A 23,222-nucleotide genomic window follows, 5' to 3' on the forward strand; every position below is an offset into this window, starting at 1 on the left:
GAGCGGACTAGAGTTAAAGCAGTTGTTCCATCTGTCAGTCTGAGGCTGGGGAAACATAAGCTTTATGATTTCCAGAATTACGCTGAAGGGCATCCAATGCAAACAGTAGCTTCTTTAATTTATTTATTCGTTTGTAGCAAGCACACAGATTCCAAGCACACAGATTCCAAGCACACAGATTCCAAGCACACAGATGTGTCCAAACAACCGCTCCAAAAAAAAATTCTCTAGCATATCCACTAAAGCGCGAGATGGGGCCACTTAATTTAAGCATTGACTGCAAAAAAAATTGAATAAGAGACAGAAACGTCTTCCTGTACAACTTCCTAAAAGAGGTTTGCGGGAAGGGGCAAACTGCCCTGCAGTGTTGAAAGAAAGAGAGCCAGTCAGTGAGTGAGCTGAGCCACTGTGTGTCTGGGTCTCAGGGAATAGAAGCGAGTCGGAACATATACAGCAGATGAAAGGGTTGGCAGGCCCCTGGAGGACTTCTCCATTCCCAGCCTCCCTCCCTGGGGATTAACAGCCAGAGAAGAAGAATTAGGTCAGCTCTAATCTGTACCCCCGCATCGTGACACAATGTCTCTGACTGGTTAATTCACACACAGACTGCCTGCTCTGTTCTTCGCTGTCCAAGCCGCTTCCAGCTATACTAAGTTACCATCCTCATCAGATATTAATGGGAGAGACAGAAACTTTCAGCTGAGGCATAGTTATTTAGGAATGGCAGAATCAAGTACAGCAGCAGCACTGCCAACTCTGTATTACATCTCTATTCCACTACTTTCTGTATGCCTGACAACTTAAACTGAATTCTACTGCTGCTCCGTTATTCACATCATACTTCAGTCAGAGACTGCCACTGTTGAAGTTGTTACTGAATATTCCAAAACATTTGGAATAAGTTAACAGGGATGGGATTGTCTCTATCCAACAAAAACCACCAATAGCGCGTTTGTAGGTAACTGGTTTAAAGCTAGATAGCATAAGGTTATTATTTGTGTATTTTCATTTGGCTTGACAGGTTGGCTTCACACAGACTTATTCTGTGTGAAAAGCTTAAAATGTCCAGTGGAAAAGTGGTAAACCTTCCTGACAGAGGACTCAAGTGCATCTTGCGCCCACAGTCAATGAGGAAGATGGTTTAGGATGCAAAGCAGAATCGAAGCGCCACAGTAGGAGAACTTATTGGCATTGTGGAGAGGCGTCTGCAAACCTACAATTAGATCCCACCTCCGTGTCAAGAGCCTACTTGGAAGGGTTGCCAGAAGAAAGCCTTTACTGAGAGCAACAAACAAATATACAGTATCTCACAAAAGTGAGTACATCCCTCACATTTATGTAAATATTTGATTATATCTTTTCATGTGACAAAACTGAAATGACACTTTCCTACAATGTAAAGTAGTGAGTGTAAAGCTGGTATAACAGTGTACATTTGCTGTCCCCTCAAAATAACACAACACACAGCCATTAATGTCTAAACCGCTGCCAACAAAGTACACCCCTAAGTGAAAATGGGCCCAAAGTGTCAATATTTTGTGTGGCCACCATCATTTTCCAGCACTGCCTTAACCCTCTTGGGCATGGAGGTTACCAGAGCTTCACAGGTTGCCACTGGAGTCCTCTTCCACTCCTCCATGACCACATCACGGAGCTGGTGGATGTTAGAGACCTTGCGCTCCTCCACCTTCCGTTTGAGGATGCCCCACAGATGCTCAATAGGGTTTAGGTCTGGAGACATGCTTGGTCAGTTCATCACCTTTACCCTCAGCTTCTTTAGCAAGGCAGTGGTCGTTTTGGAGGTGTGTTTGGGGTCGTTATCATTTTGGAATACTGCTCTGCGGCCCAGTCTCCGAAGGGAAGGGATCATGCGCTGCTTCAGTATGTCACAGTACATGTTGGCATTCATGGTTCCCTCAATGAACTGTAGCTCCCCAGTGCCGGCAGCACTCATGCAGCCCCAGATCATGACACTCCCACCACAATGCTTAGTCTGCTTGTCTTCAGCAAACTGTTTGCAGGCTTTCTTGTGCATCATCTTTAGAAGAGGCTTCCTTCTGGGACAACAGCCATGCAGACCAATTTGATGCAGTGTGCGGCATATGGTCTGAGCACTGAGAGGCTGACCCCCCACCCCTTCAACCTCTGCAGCAATGCTGGCAGCACTCATACGTCTATTTCCCAAAGAGTTCTGAGTGGAACCTGTCCTGTAAAACCGCTGTATGGTCTTGGCCACCGTGCTGCAGCTCAGTTTCAGGGTATTGGCAATCTTCTTATAGCCTAGGCCATCTTTATGTAGAGCAACAACTATTTTTTTTCTTTGCCATGAGGTGCCATGTTGAACTTCCAGTGACCAGTATGAGGGAGTGTGAGAGCGATAACACCAATTTTAACACACCTGCTTCCCATTCACACCTGAGACCTTGTAACACTAACAAGTCACATGACACCGGGGAGGGAAAATGGCTAAGTGGGCCTAATTTGGACATTTTCACTTAGGGGTGTACTCACTTTTGTTGCCAGCGGTTTAGACATTAATGCCTGTGTGTTTAGTTATTTTGAGGGGACAGCAAATTTACACTGTTATACAAGCTGTACACTCACTACTTTACATTGTAGCAAAGTGTCATTTCTTCAGTGTTGTCACATGAAAAGATATAATCAAATATTTACAACAATGTGAGGGGTGTACTTTGTTTTGCTAAATGACATGGCATTGCTAAATGACATGGGCACTGAAACAGAAATATATCTCTGGTCAATCACACCAGCACTGACACAAGGAAAACCTCATAACTACCGTCAGTCCCTTGTTAAGGTAATCAGGAACTCCCCCAACCACCAGGACATTTTATCCAAAACATCCGGATGATTCCAAAACTCATGCAGGGAATTTTATAACTTGGCTAGTGAATATTCCATCTATTTAAAACCTACTATTAAATGGGGAAGGTAGTCCATCTCCTTGGCAGAGGAGTGTGCACCAAAAACGTAATTGATTAAAAATACATTTACGAATGAAGATGTGTAATATTGGTTGATTCTCTTGAATCATCAATGACTTCAAATATATTCCACATGATGGAAAGTTACAATATACCTCACTGCTTGTGTTAATTTAATACAAGCTTTTCCTTGGCTCATCTTTATTTAGGGCGCCAATAATTTTGGAGGTAATTGTATTTCTCTCTGACTTGACACTGTAGGGAATAGGCTGGTGGTAACCATTTACCACCATTATTATCTTCTAAATTGTGATGGTATGTAATAACATTAAAAAAGTACGGTCTAACTCTACACAGGGAGGTTACGTTAAACGCTATCTACCCATTAACCAGGGAGGTGAAAGCAGTGCACAGATAATAACATTGATTATGTGCTGCTATCAGAGGAAGTTATTGTCCGCTATTAAGACACTTGCTGAAAACAGATGATTCAGACTAAAATGGCTATTTAATTTGCAGAAAGAAATCTCTTGTACTGGACAACCTCAGACAGCTTCACTGTGGGACAGCATTATAATGCCGGGTTGGTTGAAATCAGGTGCGCCCCATTCAGACAGGCCTTTATTAAATAAAGAATGAATCAGCCTTTATTGCCGTTGAAAGGGAATTATCAGGACGCTCCCCAATAAGTCTGCCACGCTAAGTCTGTGTGTGTGTGTGTGTGTGTGCAAACCACTAATGAATGTGTAAGTCTATAATAGGGAGTACAGGAACTTAATCTCAATCTCCCCAACACACTAATGAGAGAAAGACACTGCATTGCAGATGCTACCTGACGTCGTTTGTTCTCTCAAGCTGGAAAAAACTACCAACACAAGAGGTCAACAATGCAGAGAAGATGCAAATTGCCCACCGCAGCTTGAATCAAAATATTTGATATTCCCTTTCAGATACAATGCATCATTAATTTAACTCCGCTGCTGGTGCGTTACCGACCAGCTCATATCAGAAATGCTCATTTCTCATTTTCCGTTAGCAGGTGCGGATATTTCACACAGGATAATTATCAGATATTAGCAGATGTTACGAAACAAAGATTTTATTTTTTCTCTAAATAGTAATATATTTTATTTTTTATTGAACAGAAAAACTTATCATCCAAGAAAACAAACGTATTATCCAAACCTTGATTATAATTTAAAAACTGTCTCCGAAAGGTTTCCATAGTCCTAAACTTAATTACATTAGTGAACGTATACGAAATTAAATGAAACCTGTGATAACATTTTCTATATTTGCTAGACTTAATAAGCAAAAATACTACTGTTGGAGTAGATAGTCTATCAGACTCAGCCATTAAAAAAAATTAGAGCCATAGAATGCATTCATTTCCAGGTTATTCTTTAGTTTATAATGTGATTAAAATAGAATAGAGGCTTGGAATTAGACAGAAGGAGAGAAGCTATAATTAAGCTAATACTAATTAAGTGCTTTAGTTTTCTTCTCTTCCCTCACTATTACTTTCTGCCAGTGTATTTGTGTGGGTGAGAGAGTGTGTCATCCAGTGACATTTGAGCTGATCGAGGACTGAGATGAACAGAGTGGCCCACAAAGCAGGACAATCCAATAATAGGTCCGTCCAGTAGTCATGTCATTGTGATAAAGGCGCTACATATCCTGTGAGACACAGCCAACTAACAGCAGGGAGTCGGTTATTAACTAAATCAAAGGTATTCCAGCCCTTTCCTCTGGCCTACCCAGACAATTCCTGTGACTGTTTTAACCTTAAACCACGGCACACATGATTAAATCAGTCAAAAGCACAAGGATTGGTGAAAACAAATTAAATCAGGTGCAATGGCTCATGGTTATAACGAAAACATGTTCGGAAAACCCTCAAGTAAAGGGATACTTTATGTCAGCACAGTGGGGCTTGTCCGGGTGGCGTGAACAGGGCATGTTACCCCCTGGTGTCGACGTCTTACCCAGCGGGATGGCCACAGGCATGAGGTAGCCCTTTAGCAGGGTCCCGGGGTGGTCCGGGGCTCCCCCACGGGTCGGGCTGAAGATGTACTGAGGTTCAGCAGGCGCTGCGGCGCACATGGGGGTTGAGACTGACCGCCCAGCCGGGAGAGAGGTCTGCGTCTTAGATGACTTCATCTTCACCCCTGGAGGTCGGGGGGGGGGGGGGGTAGAGAGAGTGATAAGGTGTTGAAGAAAGGGATGTGGCCGTCATAGGAACGCTGGCGCGAAAACGTTAGCCTGTCCGAGTATCTGGTGAGTAACTCACCTCGCACACTCTCAACCACCCTCGGCCGCGGAGCTTTGGACTTGGGGGAGGGAGAGGTGTAACGAAGGTAGGGCCCTTTCTTTAGTGTCCTCCTACGGCCTTCGTATAAAGCCTTGCCGTAGAGAGTCACCAAATAACTTTCAGCGTCCTGTCCAGATTTGATCTCTCCACACCAACTCTGTAATAAGAACAGATCGTAACAAGCACAAAGCTTGACCGGATTAACGTTCTTTTATGATTGACGGACACTTTGCTCAGACAAAAGCAGTTTTCAGTCGGACGTCTCAAGTGCCGTCTGTGGCTTTGTCTTTTGGTGTCCTGGCAATAAAGGGAGAAGCCGACAGGTTTGTACACAAAGGAACGGCCATCTAGACAACCAGGCCACAAGGTAAACTAAACACTACCGGTTGCTAGGTTATGTATGTTGTTACGGCACTAATGGCAACAGGGCAGCCATTAAGCAACCCACAAAGGCATGTGACGTGGAGATAAGCAGCCTTGTCCTCGTTCTGGTTTAGGTTTTATTCTTCTTATTTCAACTAATCAATGCGGGTGGAAACATATGGGCAGTTATAACAGCTCATTTGGTTAAATAGCCGTGGCGGACGCTTCAGAAACGCCGTGTTCATATCCAGATGGGGAGATTAGCCAGACAGGCCCACAGACTGGTGTGACCACTTTGTTGTTCAGGCCCCATCGATGAGTCAGTCAACACTAAAAGGACAAATAAATTACAAAGGCAAATACAGGGTTTTAGAAAGGAAATGGAAGAAAGCAGGGACAAAAGATGTGTTCAGAGAGAGACAGAGAGAGGGACTGGGGTACCAGGTCGTTTGCTAATTGTGACAGGATGAGTGAAAGGGGATGTTCAGTGCTGCACCGCTTCAGAACCACCCAAAATGGCACACTACTTTTAACCAGTGCCCTGGTCAATGGTAATCAGGCCTGGTTTCCTCAGGGCGGCACCGGCGCTGTGTTCAACAGTCATTGTTTGGGGCAGAATAGTGGGAAGTGTGGTTGGAGGGGAGTTTCGCTCCGTTTGGCTTGGAAAATGCTGCCCTCGTCAATCCCAAATCCTGCTTAATGGGCGAGCTGGACCTGCAAGTAGTGCACTAAACAAGGGAGCAAAGTGAATGCGGTCCATGTGAGTGTGTCATGTCGCTCACCACCTGCTGTGATGGAGATGGTCTCAGACTCACATTGCGATCAGGGGTGTGTTCCTTGTCCAACCCCTCAGTGTTCACCGTCTGTCCTCTGGATGCTCCCGGACTGGGTGGCCCACCAGTCTGGATCCTGCCCTTCACCCCTCTGTGCTTGAAGGTGGTGGAGTCTTTCTTGGTCCCTCTTTCTTTGGCTAATGGTATGGCAGCAGCCGTAGACCCTTTGACTTTAGCTCTCCTCTGGGAAACAAGGTCTTCCATTGCAATATCGACCTGGAAGTGATGACATATAGTATTGACATACATATGTATCGACATATAGTACACAGTATCGACATACATATGCATCGACATATAGTACACAGTATCGACAAACATATGTATCGACATACACTCACCTAAAGGATTATTAGGAACACCATACTAATACTGTGTTTGACCCCCTTTCGCCTTCAGAACTGCCTTAATTCTACGTGGCATTGATTCAACAAGGTGCTGAAAGCATTCTTTAGAAATGTTGGCCCATATTGATAGGATAACATCTTGCAGTTGATGGAGATTTGTGGGATGCACATCCAGGGCACGAAGCTCCCGTTCCAACCACAAAGATGCTCTATTGGGTTGAGATCTGGTGACTGCGGGGGCCATTTCAGTACAGGGAACTCACTGTCATGTTCAAGAAACCAATTTGAAATGATTCGAGCTTTGTGACATGGTGCATTATCCTGCTGGAAGTAGCCATCAGAGGATGGGTACATGGTGGTCATAAAGTGATGGACATGGTCAGAAACAATGCTCAGGTAGGCCGTGGCATTTAAACGATGCCCAATTGGCACTAAGTGGCCTAAAGTGTGCCAAGAAAACATCCCCCACACCATTACACCACCACCAGCCTGCACAGTGGTAACAAGGCATGATGGATCCATGTTCTCATTCTGTTTACGCCTAATTCTGACTCAACCATCTGAATGTCTCAACAGAAATCGAGACTCATCAGACCAGGCAACATTCTTTCAGTCTTCAACTGTCCAATTTTGGTGAGCTTGTGCAAATTGTAGCCTCTTTTTCCTATTTGTAGTGGAGATGAGTGGTACCCGGTGGGGTCTTCTGCTGTTGTAGCCCATCCGCCTCAAGGTTGTGCGTGTTGTGGCTTCACAAATGCTTTGCTGCATACCTCGGTTGTAACGAGTGGTTATTTCAGTCAAAGTTGCTCTTCTATCAGCTTGAATCAGTCGGCCCATTCTCCTCTGACCTCTAGCATCAACAAGGCATTTTCGCCCACAGGACTGCCGCATACTGGATGTTTTTCCCTTTTCACACCATTCTTTGTAAACCCTAGAAATGGTTGTGCGTGAAAAACCCAGTAACTGAGCAGATTGTGAAATACTCAGACCGGCTCGTCTGGCACCAATAACCATGCCACGCTCAAAATTGCTTAAATCACCTTTCTTTCCCATTCTGCCTTAGGGTGTCAGGTTTGGGGACCTCACGATTTCGTCTCTACTCTTTGCGGATGATGTTGTTGTGTTGGCCCCTTCAAACCAGGACCTTCAGCATGCACTGGGACGGTTTTCAGCCGAGTGTGAAGCAGTGTGGATGAGAATCAGTACCTCCAAATCCGAGGCCATGGTCCTCAATCGGAAAAGGGTGGCTTGTCCACTTCAGGTTGGTGGAGAGTGCCTGCCTCAAGTGGAGGAGTTTAAGTATCTAGGGGTCTTGTTCACGAGTGAGGGAAGGATGGAACGGGAGATTGACAGACGGATCGGTGCAGCTTCTGCAGTAATGCAGTCGATGTATCGGTCTGTCGTGGTGAAGAAAGAGCTGAGCCGCAAGGCGAAGCTCTCGATTTACCGGTCAATCTACCTTCCTGCTCTCACCTATGGTCATGAGCTTTGGGTCATGACCGAAAGGACAAGATCCCGGACACAGGCGGCCAAAATGGATACAGACTGGGCGATCCCTTAGAGATAGGGTGAGAAGCTCGGTCACCCGGGAGGAGCTCAGATTAGAGCCGCTGCTCCTCCACATCGAGAGGGGTCAGCTGAGGTGGCTTGGGCATCTGTTTCGGATGCCTCCGGAACGCCTTCCGGCCCCGGATAATCGGAAGATGATGATGATGATGAGAAATTGAACAGGTGTTCCTATTAATCCTTTAGGTGAGTGTACATATGTATCGACATACATATTTTTCATCCAAATATATTCCCCTTTAGATTTGTATTAGATGACATTTTTCCCTGGTTTTTCCACCCTTGGCATTGTCAAAGGTCAAGACTTGTTTTCCAAAGCAAATCTTCCCAAGTTGTTAGCGTCTAATCACATGGCTCATTCAAACAGGAAGTACTCACCAACCTACGCCCTTTGAGGAGAACGCATTCACCAGCCAACACCTACGGTTGACCATGGAGGCACAAGACCAACCACAAGGAGTTGCTAGAGCATGACAAGGCAAGGCAAACGCTCCAGCTAACGTGTACGGCTCCACGCGACGCCCTCTGGCATTTTTGGTATGACGCAAACAGGATTTGAACTCCTGGCCGCGATGACGCAGCTGAACTGCGAGGCACTGACTTTACTGCTGAGCCATTCAGGAGCAAGAACATTATGACTTTAATTTAAACACATTTCTTCAGTTTCAGCAGATTAATTATATATATTTGGACTTAAGGACCTGAAAGCCTGGGGATATTCAATTGATCACTGTGCTGCAAAGTCTGGAAGTAAAATAAATAGCCTGTGTGGCTGCTCAAACTCTGCTTTTTTTAGGGAGCATTACTCTTCGTCTACCACAGTGAATTTGTGAACCTACGATCGCCTCCAAGTTTGAGTCAATCCTCAGATGTGCCAGAATGCAATTTTGAAAATGAAAAAAAAATAAGTTTGAATTCTCTCTGCTGCAAAGCCTAGGAAAAAAAAAAGGCCGTCTGAACTCAGTCCCTCCAGGCTATTGTGGCCGAGAGACTTCCTTTCAAACAGCACGTAGCATCCACGCCAAATTGCATGGATTCCTTCGGTTTCTCAGAAGACTAAGGGTTGAAAATAAGTTGAAATACTTACCTAGTTTTCCAGATCACAATAAAACTCTGGCAAACTACTGATATCGGTGAAACGTTATATTAAAGCCTGGTGTTGTAATACGACCCACCATTATGGAACCAACCAAATTAAACGATTCATAATGATCTTGTGAACGACTCACCTGGATATCCTCACTCAGAGCATTGATCCATGCATCCACGGTCTTCTTAATCCTGACCTCTTTTGTAGTGTCCCTGAAAAACACAGGAACACAGAGGCTTTAGCATGCGGAGCAGCAGCCAATCTTCCTACTCACCAACGGAACGCACGCTACACACCCCTTATCCCCAACCTGCGTAACATGAATCACACATAAATGCTCTTCCTCAGGACTGGAAATCATACCAACCTCAACCCATATAACAAAGTACCTCATTTCTCCTGTAAGAGGAAACACTATGCGTCTTAATGACATGAGTGCGTGGGCCATTGTTCGCTCGACCTGTAATCCCATATCCAGTAGACAAGATCCCTGACGGTCTACCTCTTTGAACACACAGTCGGAACATGCATTTAGGACAGTTTAACCCCAGCAAAGAAGGCATCCTCTATCTTGACTACACTACCTGGTAATCCTATATCATCGTGATTGATGAAAGCAGCACATCAATGTAATCAGAGGAAACGTCTCAAGAGCTACATGAATATAGAAGCAGAATAGAAGCTACTGTGCTGTAAGTAATGTCTGTTAAAATCCTCAGATATACAACTCCAGAAAAAATCAAGAGACCACTGCACCTTTTTCTTTCCTTTCCAAAAAAGTTTTGAGTGAGGAACAGAAGCGTTCAATTTGCAGTGGTCTCTTAATTTTAACCCTTCTGGTCCTCACTCAAAACCTTCCTTTTTGGCATTTTTTGCACTGGTCTCTTAATTGTTTCCGGAGCTGTATTTTAAAGAATTCAGATTCTCTCTCCTGGTCTTTAGAGTGATACAGCACCAGGCCAAAAGCCTAGCCAGCCAGCTATCCAGACAGAATAAGAGGCTATTGACAGATGCATCCCAGAATCAATGCAGCAACTCACTGAGGAAAGCCCACCAGGGCTGCTGCTGTGTGTGTGTGTGTGTGTGTGTGTGTGTGTGTGTACACGTGTCTGTACACACGCGTGTCGGTATATGCCACGCAAGGCACGGAAGAAGCTAGCTCTCTGCGGACGCTGGGGAGAGTCGCTGTCTCTGGGCAGACAAACGGTGTCTCCATTTCCCTCAGATCCTGAGGAGTGAAATGGAGAGGTCGGCTCTCTGCAGTGAAGTGAACAGCTGGCAGGAGCGGGAGGGCAGAGGACGCTTGACTAGAGGAGGAGGTAGGGATCATTTTACCTTCCATTTCAAACATTTAGCAGACTCCCTAATATGGAGCAATTTACAGGAGCGGGTGCATATATTTTTACATATTTATCCTCATCCCCCGTGGGACTTAAACCCACAACCCTGGGGTTGCAAGCACCAGGATCTACCCACTGAGCATCGCCGGTAGAGAAGAGCAGAGAAAACAAGAGAGATGGTAAAGGAGTGCAGGGCCTCACACACAGAAGCAGACCTCATTAGCCCAACCCAGATGAAAGCTCTGTGCCCTGCTGAGTGCCTCTCTGATTGTGTGTGTTCTGGGATGGATCTACGCACCCAATCAGGTGATGCCTGCAGACTCTCCAGTGGCATCAGGGAAACATGTGACCTTCAGTAAATTAGTGGCAGTGAAAACACACCTGCATTATATTACGGCAAAATGCCGAAAGCCTCCTGCCAACCTTTATTGTGATAGGCTAGTCCTCTAAGACCTATCTTGCACGTCTACCTCGGATACAATAGCTCTCTTTACAAGACGAAATGTAAAACAAATGGAAATCATAGCTGAATGTGGAGGCTTGAGAATCATACGGCCAACATGCTATGACTCTTACAGATAGGAAGTTACAGGAGCTGATGATCCTTATCTTCATGTCTGCAGGCATAACATGCTCATCGGAACAGCATCAGGAAATTCTCTGGAAATATGAAAACTAGAAACAGTGTTTCATTGTCTAAGAGCGGTAAGGCAGACAGCACAGACCATTCAACTGTTCTGTAACCCAACACACGAAAAACTACCCACAGACAAGGCTGCCTGAACCCCTAAAAATTCCAACATCTGTCTCTGCCAACTGCCAATGCTTGTGGATGACTGACCGTCTGCTTCCAATTTCCAGACAAGGGAAATCAGGATTAAACTTTAGGCCAGAGACAACATGTGTCCAGCAGTGAAACACTGAAGAAGCCAAACACAAGAAAGTACGAGGGTGGCAATCAGTGTATTTTAGCTCATGATTGCGAACGGCTGCCATTTTGTCGGCGATTAGCATACAAGCTGACATTTCAGCTCCTGTTTTTTGGGTTGTTATAATGAGGCGTTGAGAGTGGCATCCCCCGGAGCGGGCGTTAAAACCTGCCAACATGGCGTTAGACGCGGGCCTTGTGTGGCCGTCGGCCGTGTGTCGGCGCCGCGGAAACGTGTTCACACTACCTCCTGTTTTCCTTCTCTGCCTGTGCTCGGCACCGTTAGCATTCACGGCATGTATAGAATCCATAGAGTTGGAATTTGAATACCATCTTGGCCTTACTGAGAGAACGTCGCGTGACTCAATCAGTGAAACGGCTGCCAGGCTCAACATGATGATATTGCTGACTGCTACCTCAGAAGCAGCCTGTTTTTGGACCCGAGGCAGCCCGGCCTTCTCCATTTCAATTTTAAACCACCACTTCTGCACTCTGGAGAGACCGAGAACGGCGGAAAGGGAGAGAACAGAACGACAGAGAGAAAGTGCTCAGCCTTGGGTGCTGTATCACGAGTCATTAGGCAATCTCACCCAGCCGGAACCCTCTAAATGTCACACTGAAACTACAGGCAGGAAAATAAAACCACTCCACCACCACTATATGGATCTTAGGAGGACTAGAACCTCTGGACCAAGCCTCAGGACTACCTGGCCTGATGACCCCCAACTGACCCAGCCCAAAGTCCTCCTGGTCGTCTAGCAGATCTTGTTTCTGCCTAACGATTGTCAGTGCCCACCTGGTCGTCCCTGTCCTTGTCCGCTTGGTTGTGCTGCTGATCTGGATTTTTTCTAAACACTCAGGACACAGTCCACCTGTATTGAGTGAACTGCTGGTCATCTGAACATGACAGATATAGTTGGGGAGCAAAAAGTTAATGTACTCTTACAGACTTCACACGACACAACCAGAAGAAGACCGGCCACCTAGGTTTATGGATGCCACTGAGCATCGTGTTGTTGCTGTTGTTGTTGCTCTTGAGCTTTTAGGCTGTGAATCTTTAAAAGCACAGTTACAATTGGTGATGTAAAATGACTGATTCAATATATGAGGAGAAATGGGTATGTATGATTAGATTATTTTTTTGAAGGGCAGTACATCGGTCTTTGCATTGTCCAATTTGCTCTGTTTTGTTGTTGTTTGTTTTGTACTTGTTATAAAGCGTCTTTACATGTGCGAGAAAAGCACTATATAAGTTTAATGCATTATTATTAGTAGTAATCAAACACAGAAATCAGACATCTTCTGAGTTCTATTTGAGATCATCAACGGTCTCCACATAATGTTTGCATGATCCCACCCCCGGTCAGTTCTCCAGACAGAGACGATGTGTCAGGTTGACCTTCTGGATGTTACTATTGGGAAAAGGAAAACAATCCTTCACGAACGAAAGGAATTACATTAATCTCCCTTCCCGTTAATGAGGTGCACCATTTCTCAGGGAAAAAGCCCTCCAAAGTCCGCCAACAGTCTCTCCGGCACACTGAGGACGTCTTGAGCTTTTCCCCCGCAAGTCCTGCATCAGCTGCTGTGCAGTGGCTCGCCACTTACCGCAACAGCGTGGCGATTTATGCAAGGTGCCGTCGACCTCCAGAGGCTCAGCCACGGAGGAGCCCTCCGAGCTCCTAGTCACTTCAGAGTATGCATATCACATTGAATTTATTGGGTTGAGCGGAGTGGCTGAGAGCTGGCAGGGCAGCAGTCATCACCAGCCCTGAATGGCATCCTACCGCCTATGTAGTGCGCAGGTAGCGGAGACGTAGGGCGCAGTATTCAGGGGATAGTGTGTCACTTGGGATGCGGTCGTCCTCTCCTCCCGACCGACAGCTGCCTGTCACTGTGATTGTTCTGTTTGGCTTAGCCCTGCGCAGCCTCCAGTGTGCTCTGAGGCCAGCTGTCAATCAGGCAGGAGATACGCAGCTCTCAGCTCGCTACAATGGAGCTCGGCACAGGCAGCCAGTGCCCTGAATTCTCCCAGTTTGCCCTCTGCACATTTCAACAACAACCCAAACTATTGTGAGGGTATATATTATATTCAGCGAGTCTCACCAGGAATAGATTTGCTGAAATGAACATGCTGTACTGCTGTGAGTCTTCTTGATCTTTAAAATTGCTATCTGCGTTTTGCGGGCGCTACAAACTAGTGGAGCAGTTACTTCATAAAAATTGTTTAAGAAAAGTGCCAGTAAGGACATTTCTTCACCCCACCATTTTCATCATATCCAATTGTATCTACATCAATGTCTCATCGCAACCTCTCCAACTCCATCAGCACTAAGCCAGTATGCTATTTTTCCACACTTATCTTCTAACCAGGAGGCCCCTAGAGGAAATTATCATAAGCTTAATCAATACCTGTTATCAACACATACAATGCCCTCCAGAATTATTGGCCCCTTCAGCAAAGATAGGAAAAAAGGCTATGAAAAGTAATTGATCTTTATCAACTTGATCTCACACTTAAAATGTGAGAGAAATGTAATCTTTGGTAAGGTAAAATTGTTCAAAGAAATCCTAAAAATATAATTGACACCACTGCATTTAGTAATGTAACACCCTCCCCTTGCCAAGGGCAACACAGGGTCTTCATTTATATTTGACATGGTAAAACACACAACCAGGCATTTGAGAAATAGTTGAAACTGCCAACAAGATTTTGTGTTCTTTGAGCTTCCCATATTGATAGATGAGTTTGACATGTCACCTGGTATTTAAATCCCGGTAAAACCAGAAGTTATGGATGACCTATTAAGCTCCTAATAACTCAGAGTAATTCAAGGAGTCAGAGGTAAACTTCAGCATGTTTGCCAACCCTGAATAGGTGGCAGTATCTTTTCCTCCTGGGCTCCAGGTGGATGTTGGTTAAGATTATAGGAGTGCATGTATGGACATGTTACAGGGTGCCTCTGTGTTACCTGTTGCAGGAGAGAGCCTCAAACTGGGAGTGCAGAGTCTCTCCATCTTTAGCCCTCAGCATGGCTTGCAGATTTTCCTCCAGCGTCTTCTTGTGCAGTCTGACCTGCCGGAGGACCCTCTCAGCATCCTCAAACATGGATGGGCACGGCTGGCTCTTCTGCTGCAGGGTGAGGGAGTGCCGGGAAGGAGCAAGGCCAGGACGGAGGACCACATCTTCCTGAGACTGCTGGTTGGAAAATGTAAGATTTTGACAACAAATACACAGGTCGGTACAGAGATAGCCAGTAGACAGAGTACACCAAAGTACAGCAGCACGGTAGAGAAAATGGATGGCTGCACATGGCCATAGCTTTCTTTATAAATTAGGCAGACAGATGTCTAATAATTGTTTGATTCATCATTAGAAGGGGTAAAATCTATTTCCATGGTGGTATGATTGTTAGTGCCAGGCACGCCAGTTCCAGTGACTCAGAAACACATTTCCTCCTGGGCTTTTAACGCACTGAAGTGTCTAGGGTTTACAGAGAATAGTGCAACAAACAAAAACATCCAACCAGCCGCAGTCCTGTGGGCAAAAAAAACTTCCTGATAAGAGAGGTCAAAGAGAATGACAAGTCAGGCAAGACTAGCTTCAAAACAGGAGCACTAATAATAATTAGAACGCAATCTAACGGTGCGTGCAGAACGGCATCTAAGAATGTGTGCAGCAGACTACCACATTATCTGCCAAAAAAGAAACTACTCTAGTTGGTATTCAGTCAGAAAAAGGGAACATTTCAGGAATGGAAAAACATTGCCCGGTTCCATCAGCCTCACGCTGTTGACAGAATCAGGATCTGGGGTGAGTAGCATCACTCAATGGACCCATCCTGCCTGGTGGCGTATTGGTTAGATTTTAATCGCATGCTCCGCAACTCTCTCCTAAAATCCCATTGGATTAGAATGCCACCGGTCCCACCCCACTGCCATTCTCCTCCAACTAGTTTTGAGAAGGAGACGAGGTGGGAGAAAACAGGAGAATGCCGTTGAGTTCTTCCCTATGTCTGTATTCTTTCACAAGTTAGTTTCAGCTGACTTGATTAGTCGAGTGCTGCTAGCTGAGGGTGGTGGTCCAGGACATCATCTGTGACACACCAGTTTATCCCTCACAGATATATTTCCTATCGTCTCACAAACATCAGGTTTGCGCAAGACTGACTTTATACCCGAAATTATCCTATTTACACAGTGTAGACTACTTTGACATTTTAATAAATGTTTCTGACTCATATCAATGTAACGTGCCATTTTAAAGTACAACATTCAGTTTTCTCCACCCATAAACGATATTTAAATAAATATCCCAGGGACCATTAAAATATCTGAATATGTAGCTCCGACTGGTTCCACACATTGGTTTATAAAACCGTCACAAGCACAAACAGGTCAAAACGTTTGTTTGAAAGAAACTCTTCCACTCCCGTTGGATCATATAATACAGTAGCTATAATAATTGTCACCGTAAGACAGGCAACGGTGAGAGACAATATAAGCCAGGCTATCTGTTGCATCCAGTCCCAATCCTCACTACAAATCCCTCGTTCTGCGCTGATGCGAGAGAGACCGGGAAAGATAGGGACCTGGCTGGTTTAACGGTTATCTATCTCAATATTCCTCTCTGGTTGCGGTTCCCTTCATCTCTCTCTCTCACTCTCTCTCTCTCTCTCTCTCTCTCTCACCCTATCACGAAGCATCCCTTTCTTCCCCGGCCCAGGCAGGCAGATACAGCGAGCAGACCTTGGCTGTTTCTTTCATCTTCCCCTCAGCGCGTTCTCGTCTAGTATATAGATATATATATATATTGTATAAATGTATCAGTGTGCCCTGCCTGGCTGTGTGGGGGACGAACAGACGACAGCCTGCCTGCCTGCCATCGTTACCCAGCAGAGGCTTGTTTGTTGTCGCCCGTTGCTGTCAAAAATAATGCAATATAAAAACCATTTACACTGTTATCAGACACCAATAAACTCCTTTAGTGTGGGAGGTATTTGTCACATTCTTTTCAGTGAGAATGGCATTTTCACAGCAGCTGTGCGCTGCGGTGAAGGGATGACGTTCATTAATGCCTCCTCACATCTCCACTACTGACAGCAGTTCTGTCTTTCCGTCCGAAATGTATGTGGCAAACTGAAATAGTCTAGCATGCTACAGCGCATTTCCTACGCGCCACGGACATCCCAGAACCTCTTCAGGACTGCATTGTGGCAACACCAGAATGGCCAAAGTCTCAACGAGACACATCCAATAGAGTACCTGTTGGTTGTACCATCACACGACGGTCAGCTATCAACCAACCAATGGACATTATTACGCTTTCTCACTACAGAAAAATCCAATAAAGGTAAAAAAAATTAAAATAAACACCTAGAAATGGGCTTGGAAGAATCTCTTTGTGCTGTAGCTATAGACTCTTCTCCATTTTCTCATCTGGTCCATGTGTACAACAGAGATAACAACAGCACTCATTTATCGGTTTCAGTCCATAAAATGGTGCCACAGGTGAAATTGCTGGGATACAAGGGGTGGCATTGTGTCTGTCCACTGTTCGGCAGTGGCTCACTCTGGATGGATGTGCAGCAGAGCGTACAGCACAGAATGCAGGGGGAGGGGGGGGGGGGGTCCTCCCTAACTCATGAAGCAAGCACTGCAGAGGCAGGCAGGAGGGGTTGCTATGGGAACCTACCATGGAGACGCAGGGAAGAGGCGGGTGCGTGGTGGGCGGCTTGCTGTTGTGGATGCCTCTGCCGGCGCCAGCGCTCGTGGCGTTGCTGGTCTGGGCTGATGCTTTCTCTCTGAACGTCTCTCTGCTGTCCACGGCAGGAAGGGCAACGCCAGCCTTGAGAAGAACCACGGAGGAGGAACAAGAAAAGGGCTGTCTGTCATTTTAGAGGACCAGATCTGGCTGGATGACATCAGACCGTCTGTGAGGTGCCGGCTATAAGTACCGATGTTTCCATCAGGACCAAGACATCACACATAAACGTTATACACACACAGTAATAGAAAACGATGTGACCGTCTGGCCATGTTGCAACAGTGAACGACCACCAATGAACGATCATGCCTGCCATTAAACCCCACAGAAAAGGAGTGCAGACCCAAACGGCCCACTGCTGCTGTCATTTGATCCACAGACAGAGCCAGGAGACCTGGATGAGACTGCGTCCTGAGAGCAGACAGAAAGACAGACAGGGAAACACTGGCAGGCCAGAGACCATTCACACCCTACATCCTCAATCATATGCTAATGTGTCATTTGCCGTGTGCTACATTGTTCTAAGCTGATGGAATTTTTCAGCGCCGGCAGACGCGTGCTCGGAAACTCAATGCCTGGTTGCCGCGTCGACAGGGCTCAGAGTGTAATAGATGGGAACAGGCAGGCGCCGTGGCTACGCGTTCGTGGGCAAGGATGAAGAAGTGCTGTAATTTATTAAGGGGAGAGGCGGGGGGTGAGGAGAGGGGGGAGAAACAATTGGAAATTGCTGTCTTGATCATTGGAATACCAGACACACTCGTGTCTTGGCTTAATTTCATCAGTGGTAAAGGTCCCAATTAGATTAGCACATTCCCACAGATGAACATAGACGGGAGGATGACATTGGCCCATTTAGGGAAACAGGAAACATCCCCATCTAGGGTGTGTGTGTGTGTGCGTATGTATGCGTGTGTGTGTGTCTGGGCACTTTCCGTCACTCTGAGCAATACGTGGGTAGAGGGATAATCTCCTTCTCCAGTCTGAATGTCTCCAATATGCCAATAATAGGTTTAGGGGGAACTGAGCAGCGCCAGCCGCTTATAGACTCTCTGCATTAAAATAAAAAGGAACGAATTGGAAAAGGCCACACACAACTACCGTAATGAAAAAATCTTTGTGAGACGCCACGGCAGTAGACCAATTTTTCTCCTGACCTTGATTATCCTTGAAACTGTTTGACAGTAGTTTGGAGTTCCTCAGGGCTCTGTTCTCCAACCACTCCAAACACTTGTTCTCATTATATATGTTACGGTTACGGTTATCCAAGGAGACTAAAAAAGTGGAGGGACAAAAGGTGTATAGCCTGACTGCCAGTATATTTTGGTTAACCATTCCTCTCAGTCAGTCAGTTCATCTCACCTGCAGCAGGGTCTGCATCTCTGTTCTGAATCGTCCCAGGTCCTGAAGCATATCATTGGCTCGCTTTACGGCTGAGCTGGGTGGTTCAGGAACGCCAGAGGATGGTGTGAGGCCAGGCTGGTGTCCTTGGTGCTTTGTGTTACAGTGCTTCACCAATTCGGCAGTGACCAGCTCTCTGACTCCAGAGGGAACATCTGAGACCTGCTGCTGATGTTGGCCTTCCCTGACAGCAAAAGAAAGCACGGTTGTTAGTGGGTGCCACTGTTTCTTAAGATAATGCAAATAATATATTTGTGGGCAAGTTCGGCTACCCTAGTGTTACTCTGACTTCATTTCAACCAGAAAATGGTTTTAGTGACATCATTATGACTAGAATTTGTACATTAGGCTTGATCAGCTTCCTGCATTAGGAAAGTGGAGAAGCAAGCCAGCCTTCCTGCAACCCAGCCGGGAGAAATGTTTGCCCTTCAGGAAAGACAGCCAGAGTGGTGGCACAGCACCAACACGTCTCACACACAGGACAGCATCCAAGCACCCACGTAATGGCACGCCACTACGAATGAACTCAACTGTGTGGAGAATGTTTTGCTCATTCAGAGGGCGATCGGGCCAGGTGTCTTATTATGCCACGCTTGGTCGGGAATCTGCTACGCCGCGAAATCCAAATGTATTAGGCTGTTATTAGTCCGGAAAAATATATTTATAATAGATGGAGTTTCAGCCCTTTTCCTGTACAGTGGGCCCCATTGTTTATATATCAGTTTTATATGACTGGCAATGGCCATAACATGTAATCTGTCTAATATTGGAGTGGTGGCCACTATTTACACTGGCACGGATGGAGACGATAATGAGCGGACTCTAAGGATCTGAGAGAGAGGTTCACGGAAATGCAGTCAGGAGCCACTCTCCTACTCAGGGTGTGTGCATTTCAAATGAACTGTTTTTCTAGCGTCCGGTTGCTAAACGCTTGTGTGTTACGAACACTGAAAGCAATTGCTCAAACACTGCATACTTTGTCCCCTTTTCTTCTGATGGCCGATAGCATAGCATCTGACCGGTAACCAGAAGGTCAGTAGATCGAATCCCTGAGCAGATAAGGTGAAAAATCGGTCATTCTGCCTTTGAGCAAGACAGTTATCCTTAATCGTAACAGCTCCCCACCCTTCTCCAATTTTCTACAGGCAGGCACAGTGCTGGATTGAAAAAAAACTCTAAAGTACAGCATTTAAATCACAATAAGCCCAAAGATTTATTTTGTCGGGTAGAGAAGAAACCTTCGTCCTTAATTTCCAGTTTCCACAACAGGCAACGTACATTTTCTTGTTGCTTGAAAAGGGCACCTCCCAATAGCACCCTAACCAGAGCCCATTCCTACAAACAACCATACGTTGACTAGACCAGAGCCCATTCCTACGAACAACCATACGTTGACTAGACCAGAGCCCATTCCTACGAACAACCATACGTTGACTAGACCAGAGCCCATTCCTACGAACAACCATACGTTGACTAGACCAGAGCCCATTCCTACAAACAACCATACGTTGACTAGACCAGAGCCCATTCCTACAAACAACCATACGTTGACTAGACCAGAGCCCATTCCTACAAACAACCATACGTTGACTAGACCAGAGCCCATTCCTACAAACAACCATACGTTGACTAGACCAGAGCCCATTCCTACAAACAACCATACGTTGACTAGACCAGAGCCCATTCCTACAAACAACCATACGTTGACTAGACCAGAGCCCATTCCTACAAACAACCATACGTTGACTAGACCAGAGCCCATTCCTACGAACAACCATACGTTGACTAGACCAGAACCCATTTCTACATACGGAATAGGGAGACATATAGAACGCATGGTCCCCTATTTGTGGCTCAGACAGATTCCAATTCCTTGACCCAATGAATCCCTCTTCATCAGTAAAGGTGAAACTGCACCAACTGGGACAAGTCTTAACAGCTGAAGGAAAGAGGAAGAGAACACAACACTGTATCTCACAAAGAGAGACTAGCTGACCAGTGTGGCTCATACTGAGCTGTGCTAACAATGAAAAGGTTAACCGAGACAGGCAAAGGCAGCAGCCATCCTCTGGGCAGGTTGTGTGTTTATGTTTGCCAACAGAGCTCAGGACTGCTGTGTGGGTTCCAATCAGCGAATGAAATAAACTGCAGCCATCCCCCAAATGCGGGTGTGTTTTGCTATTGGCAGGGGCAGTGTTCACTGTTGCAGTTTCCTAATTGTCTGAGGAAAAATAGCACAGTTTCACTCGACAGTGTGGTCAGGTCATGCACCCAATTCCATGGATTCGCTAACAAATGAGATAAAGTAGGAGTTGTATACAGCGATGTATTGACTAATCGATTGGTGCATAAAAGAAAATAGGTGTATTTTTCCTAGAAAGACACCGCCGCACATCCCTGCAAACTGCTTATTTAGTTAGATAAACCATTTCCTGAACCGTAAAAAAAAGTTTCAGTTGCTCGATTTAGCATGACACACAACAGGTTAATAAGAATGAATATGTTAATCTGGGCACAATCTGTATTTGTGTACATGTATAAGAAAGTAAGGCAGAGCATAGTATGTGTGAGAGATAGACAGGGTGGGTGTATGACAGAGAATGTGTACATGAGAAAGAGGGAGTTGGTATCACTCTGAGGCAGGGAGAGTATGTGTCAAGTTATATGGAAACTAATGGATGTTTTTTTGTTTTCCCATTTACTGCCACAATGACATGCAAATCATTACGGGTTCATTTCTGCCAGGGCTTTGGATATGAGCAAATACAAATTTGTTAACAGTAGCCTACTCTGTATACCAGTGTGAAGTAGAATTCCATGTTAGTATCAGGGACATGTTGTGTAGCACCTGCACAGTACGTATCAAACATGACAACAGGTGTCCAGGGAGACGGGGCAAACAGAATGCTAATGACACTAGGTATAATGACAGTTGGCGGATTTCCAATAGGAAATTATTTATCATGACAAAAATACCCTGAAAATAAACACTTTTTGTGTGCCTAAGCACAGTTGTGCATTTGTTGTGTGATTCATGCCATCCTTTCGTTGGAAAACATAATTTGGCTCATAAAAAATTCTAAGTGGCTGAATTTAATTTCATCACCTGGTTTAAATACTGCAGCCAATGGTCGGCACAGAAAAGGCTCTACACCAGATCTAGCAACCCTGGACTTCTTTCTTATCACCTAGCACAGTAGCACCATGTCCAATAACCAGTGCCCCTAAACAACACTGGCCTTCAACAGGGGCTGAGGCTTTTGTTTATGCAACTCAAAACGAAGAACCTTTTAGAATGACGCTCAACCTGTCAAAGGACAGAGACTACTGGGGTGTGTATTGCGTACTTTAAATTCCACTAGTGTAGAACACACACTGGGTATCCAGGCTAAAACTGATAGGTATTACTCAGAACGGCAACTTCTCTACTCAGTAGAAGTCCTCCACAGAGGTAGAACAGCTGGCTTTAACAACAACGGATCATTAAGCATTCATGCCTGTAAAGTGGGATGGGAACATGACACACATTTACATTTATGTAAGCAACTGAGGGGGGAAAAAAATCATGCATAAATGATACAGCGCACACTTCAAAGAGAACGAAAATCCAACCTCAGACCATCATAGGACTATTAGATTAATTGGTCTAACAAATTACTGGACTAACACGGAACATGTTCTAAATGTCAATCACACTCGTCCTCATGTCTGTTCCGCCCTCGGAGGGAAGTGCGGCCGGGAATAAGTAGTAGCTCGGGTTCCTTCCTTTCCCTTTCGGGGGTATTCTGTTCCAATAAATAAACATGAAGGCAGAATGTCACGCGGCGTCTCGGGTAGCACTGATGTATTCCACTCAGCGAGACGTCTTCAATCAGCCTTAAGATGCCTCAAAAGGAGCTAATCCATTTGAAGAACGGCAGTGTGGCTTGTTGATGGCAGCCTTTTTGATCTTGCTCAAATTGATTAGGGTGGAGATACCGGGATGTAGAGACAAAGTGTCCCTTTAGAGGTCACCATATGCAAATGACTCTGCTCTTGCACTCTCTCTCTCCCTGCGTTTATAGGAAGTGTGTTCACATAGAACAGATTATTCAGTTCAATCGGGCTGTCTGAAAAGAAACACCAATGCACTGTTTAAATACGGTGGCGCCTCCTATATAATGAATTGGTGCCTGTTTCAGAACAAACCATTACCTAATAGCTGATGTTGTTGACAGGTCTGTATGTAGCCATGTTTAGGTGAGTGTTAAAAAGGGTTAGAGAAACAATGTCGTGATAGCTTGAGTAATGGGAAATGTACATATGTAGTGGCACTGGTTTGTAAATTCAATACG

At 45.4% G+C, this 23,222-nt stretch overlaps 1 protein-coding gene across 3 annotated transcripts in view; it reads right to left on the reverse strand.

Moving 5' to 3' along the window:
- Nucleotides 1-23,222, reverse strand: part of kiaa0586 (KIAA0586 ortholog) — a 91,795-nt gene that overhangs the window by 32,857 nt on the left and 35,716 nt on the right. For 2 of the 3 annotated variants that reach the window (XM_020054052.2, XM_010904955.3), the window contains exons 10-16: nt 18,850-19,072; nt 17,419-17,571; nt 14,696-14,922; nt 9,595-9,667; nt 6,435-6,668; nt 5,236-5,413; nt 4,931-5,113 (exon numbers count right to left, since the gene is read on the reverse strand). In XM_020054052.2, coding sequence (XP_019909611.2) covers nt 4,931-5,113; nt 5,236-5,413; nt 6,435-6,668; nt 9,595-9,667; nt 14,696-14,922; nt 17,419-17,571; nt 18,850-19,072 — 1,271 coding nt within the window. The remainder of the gene's footprint in view (nt 1-4,930; nt 5,114-5,235; nt 5,414-6,434; nt 6,669-9,594; nt 9,668-14,695; nt 14,923-17,418; nt 17,572-18,849; nt 19,073-23,222) is intronic. The other variant, XM_010904956.3, reaches the window with a different exon arrangement.

The sequence above is a fragment of the Esox lucius genome, chromosome 15 (genome assembly GCF_011004845.1).
Source record: "Esox lucius isolate fEsoLuc1 chromosome 15, fEsoLuc1.pri, whole genome shotgun sequence".
Classification (NCBI taxonomy): domain Eukaryota; kingdom Metazoa; phylum Chordata; class Actinopteri; order Esociformes; family Esocidae; genus Esox; species Esox lucius.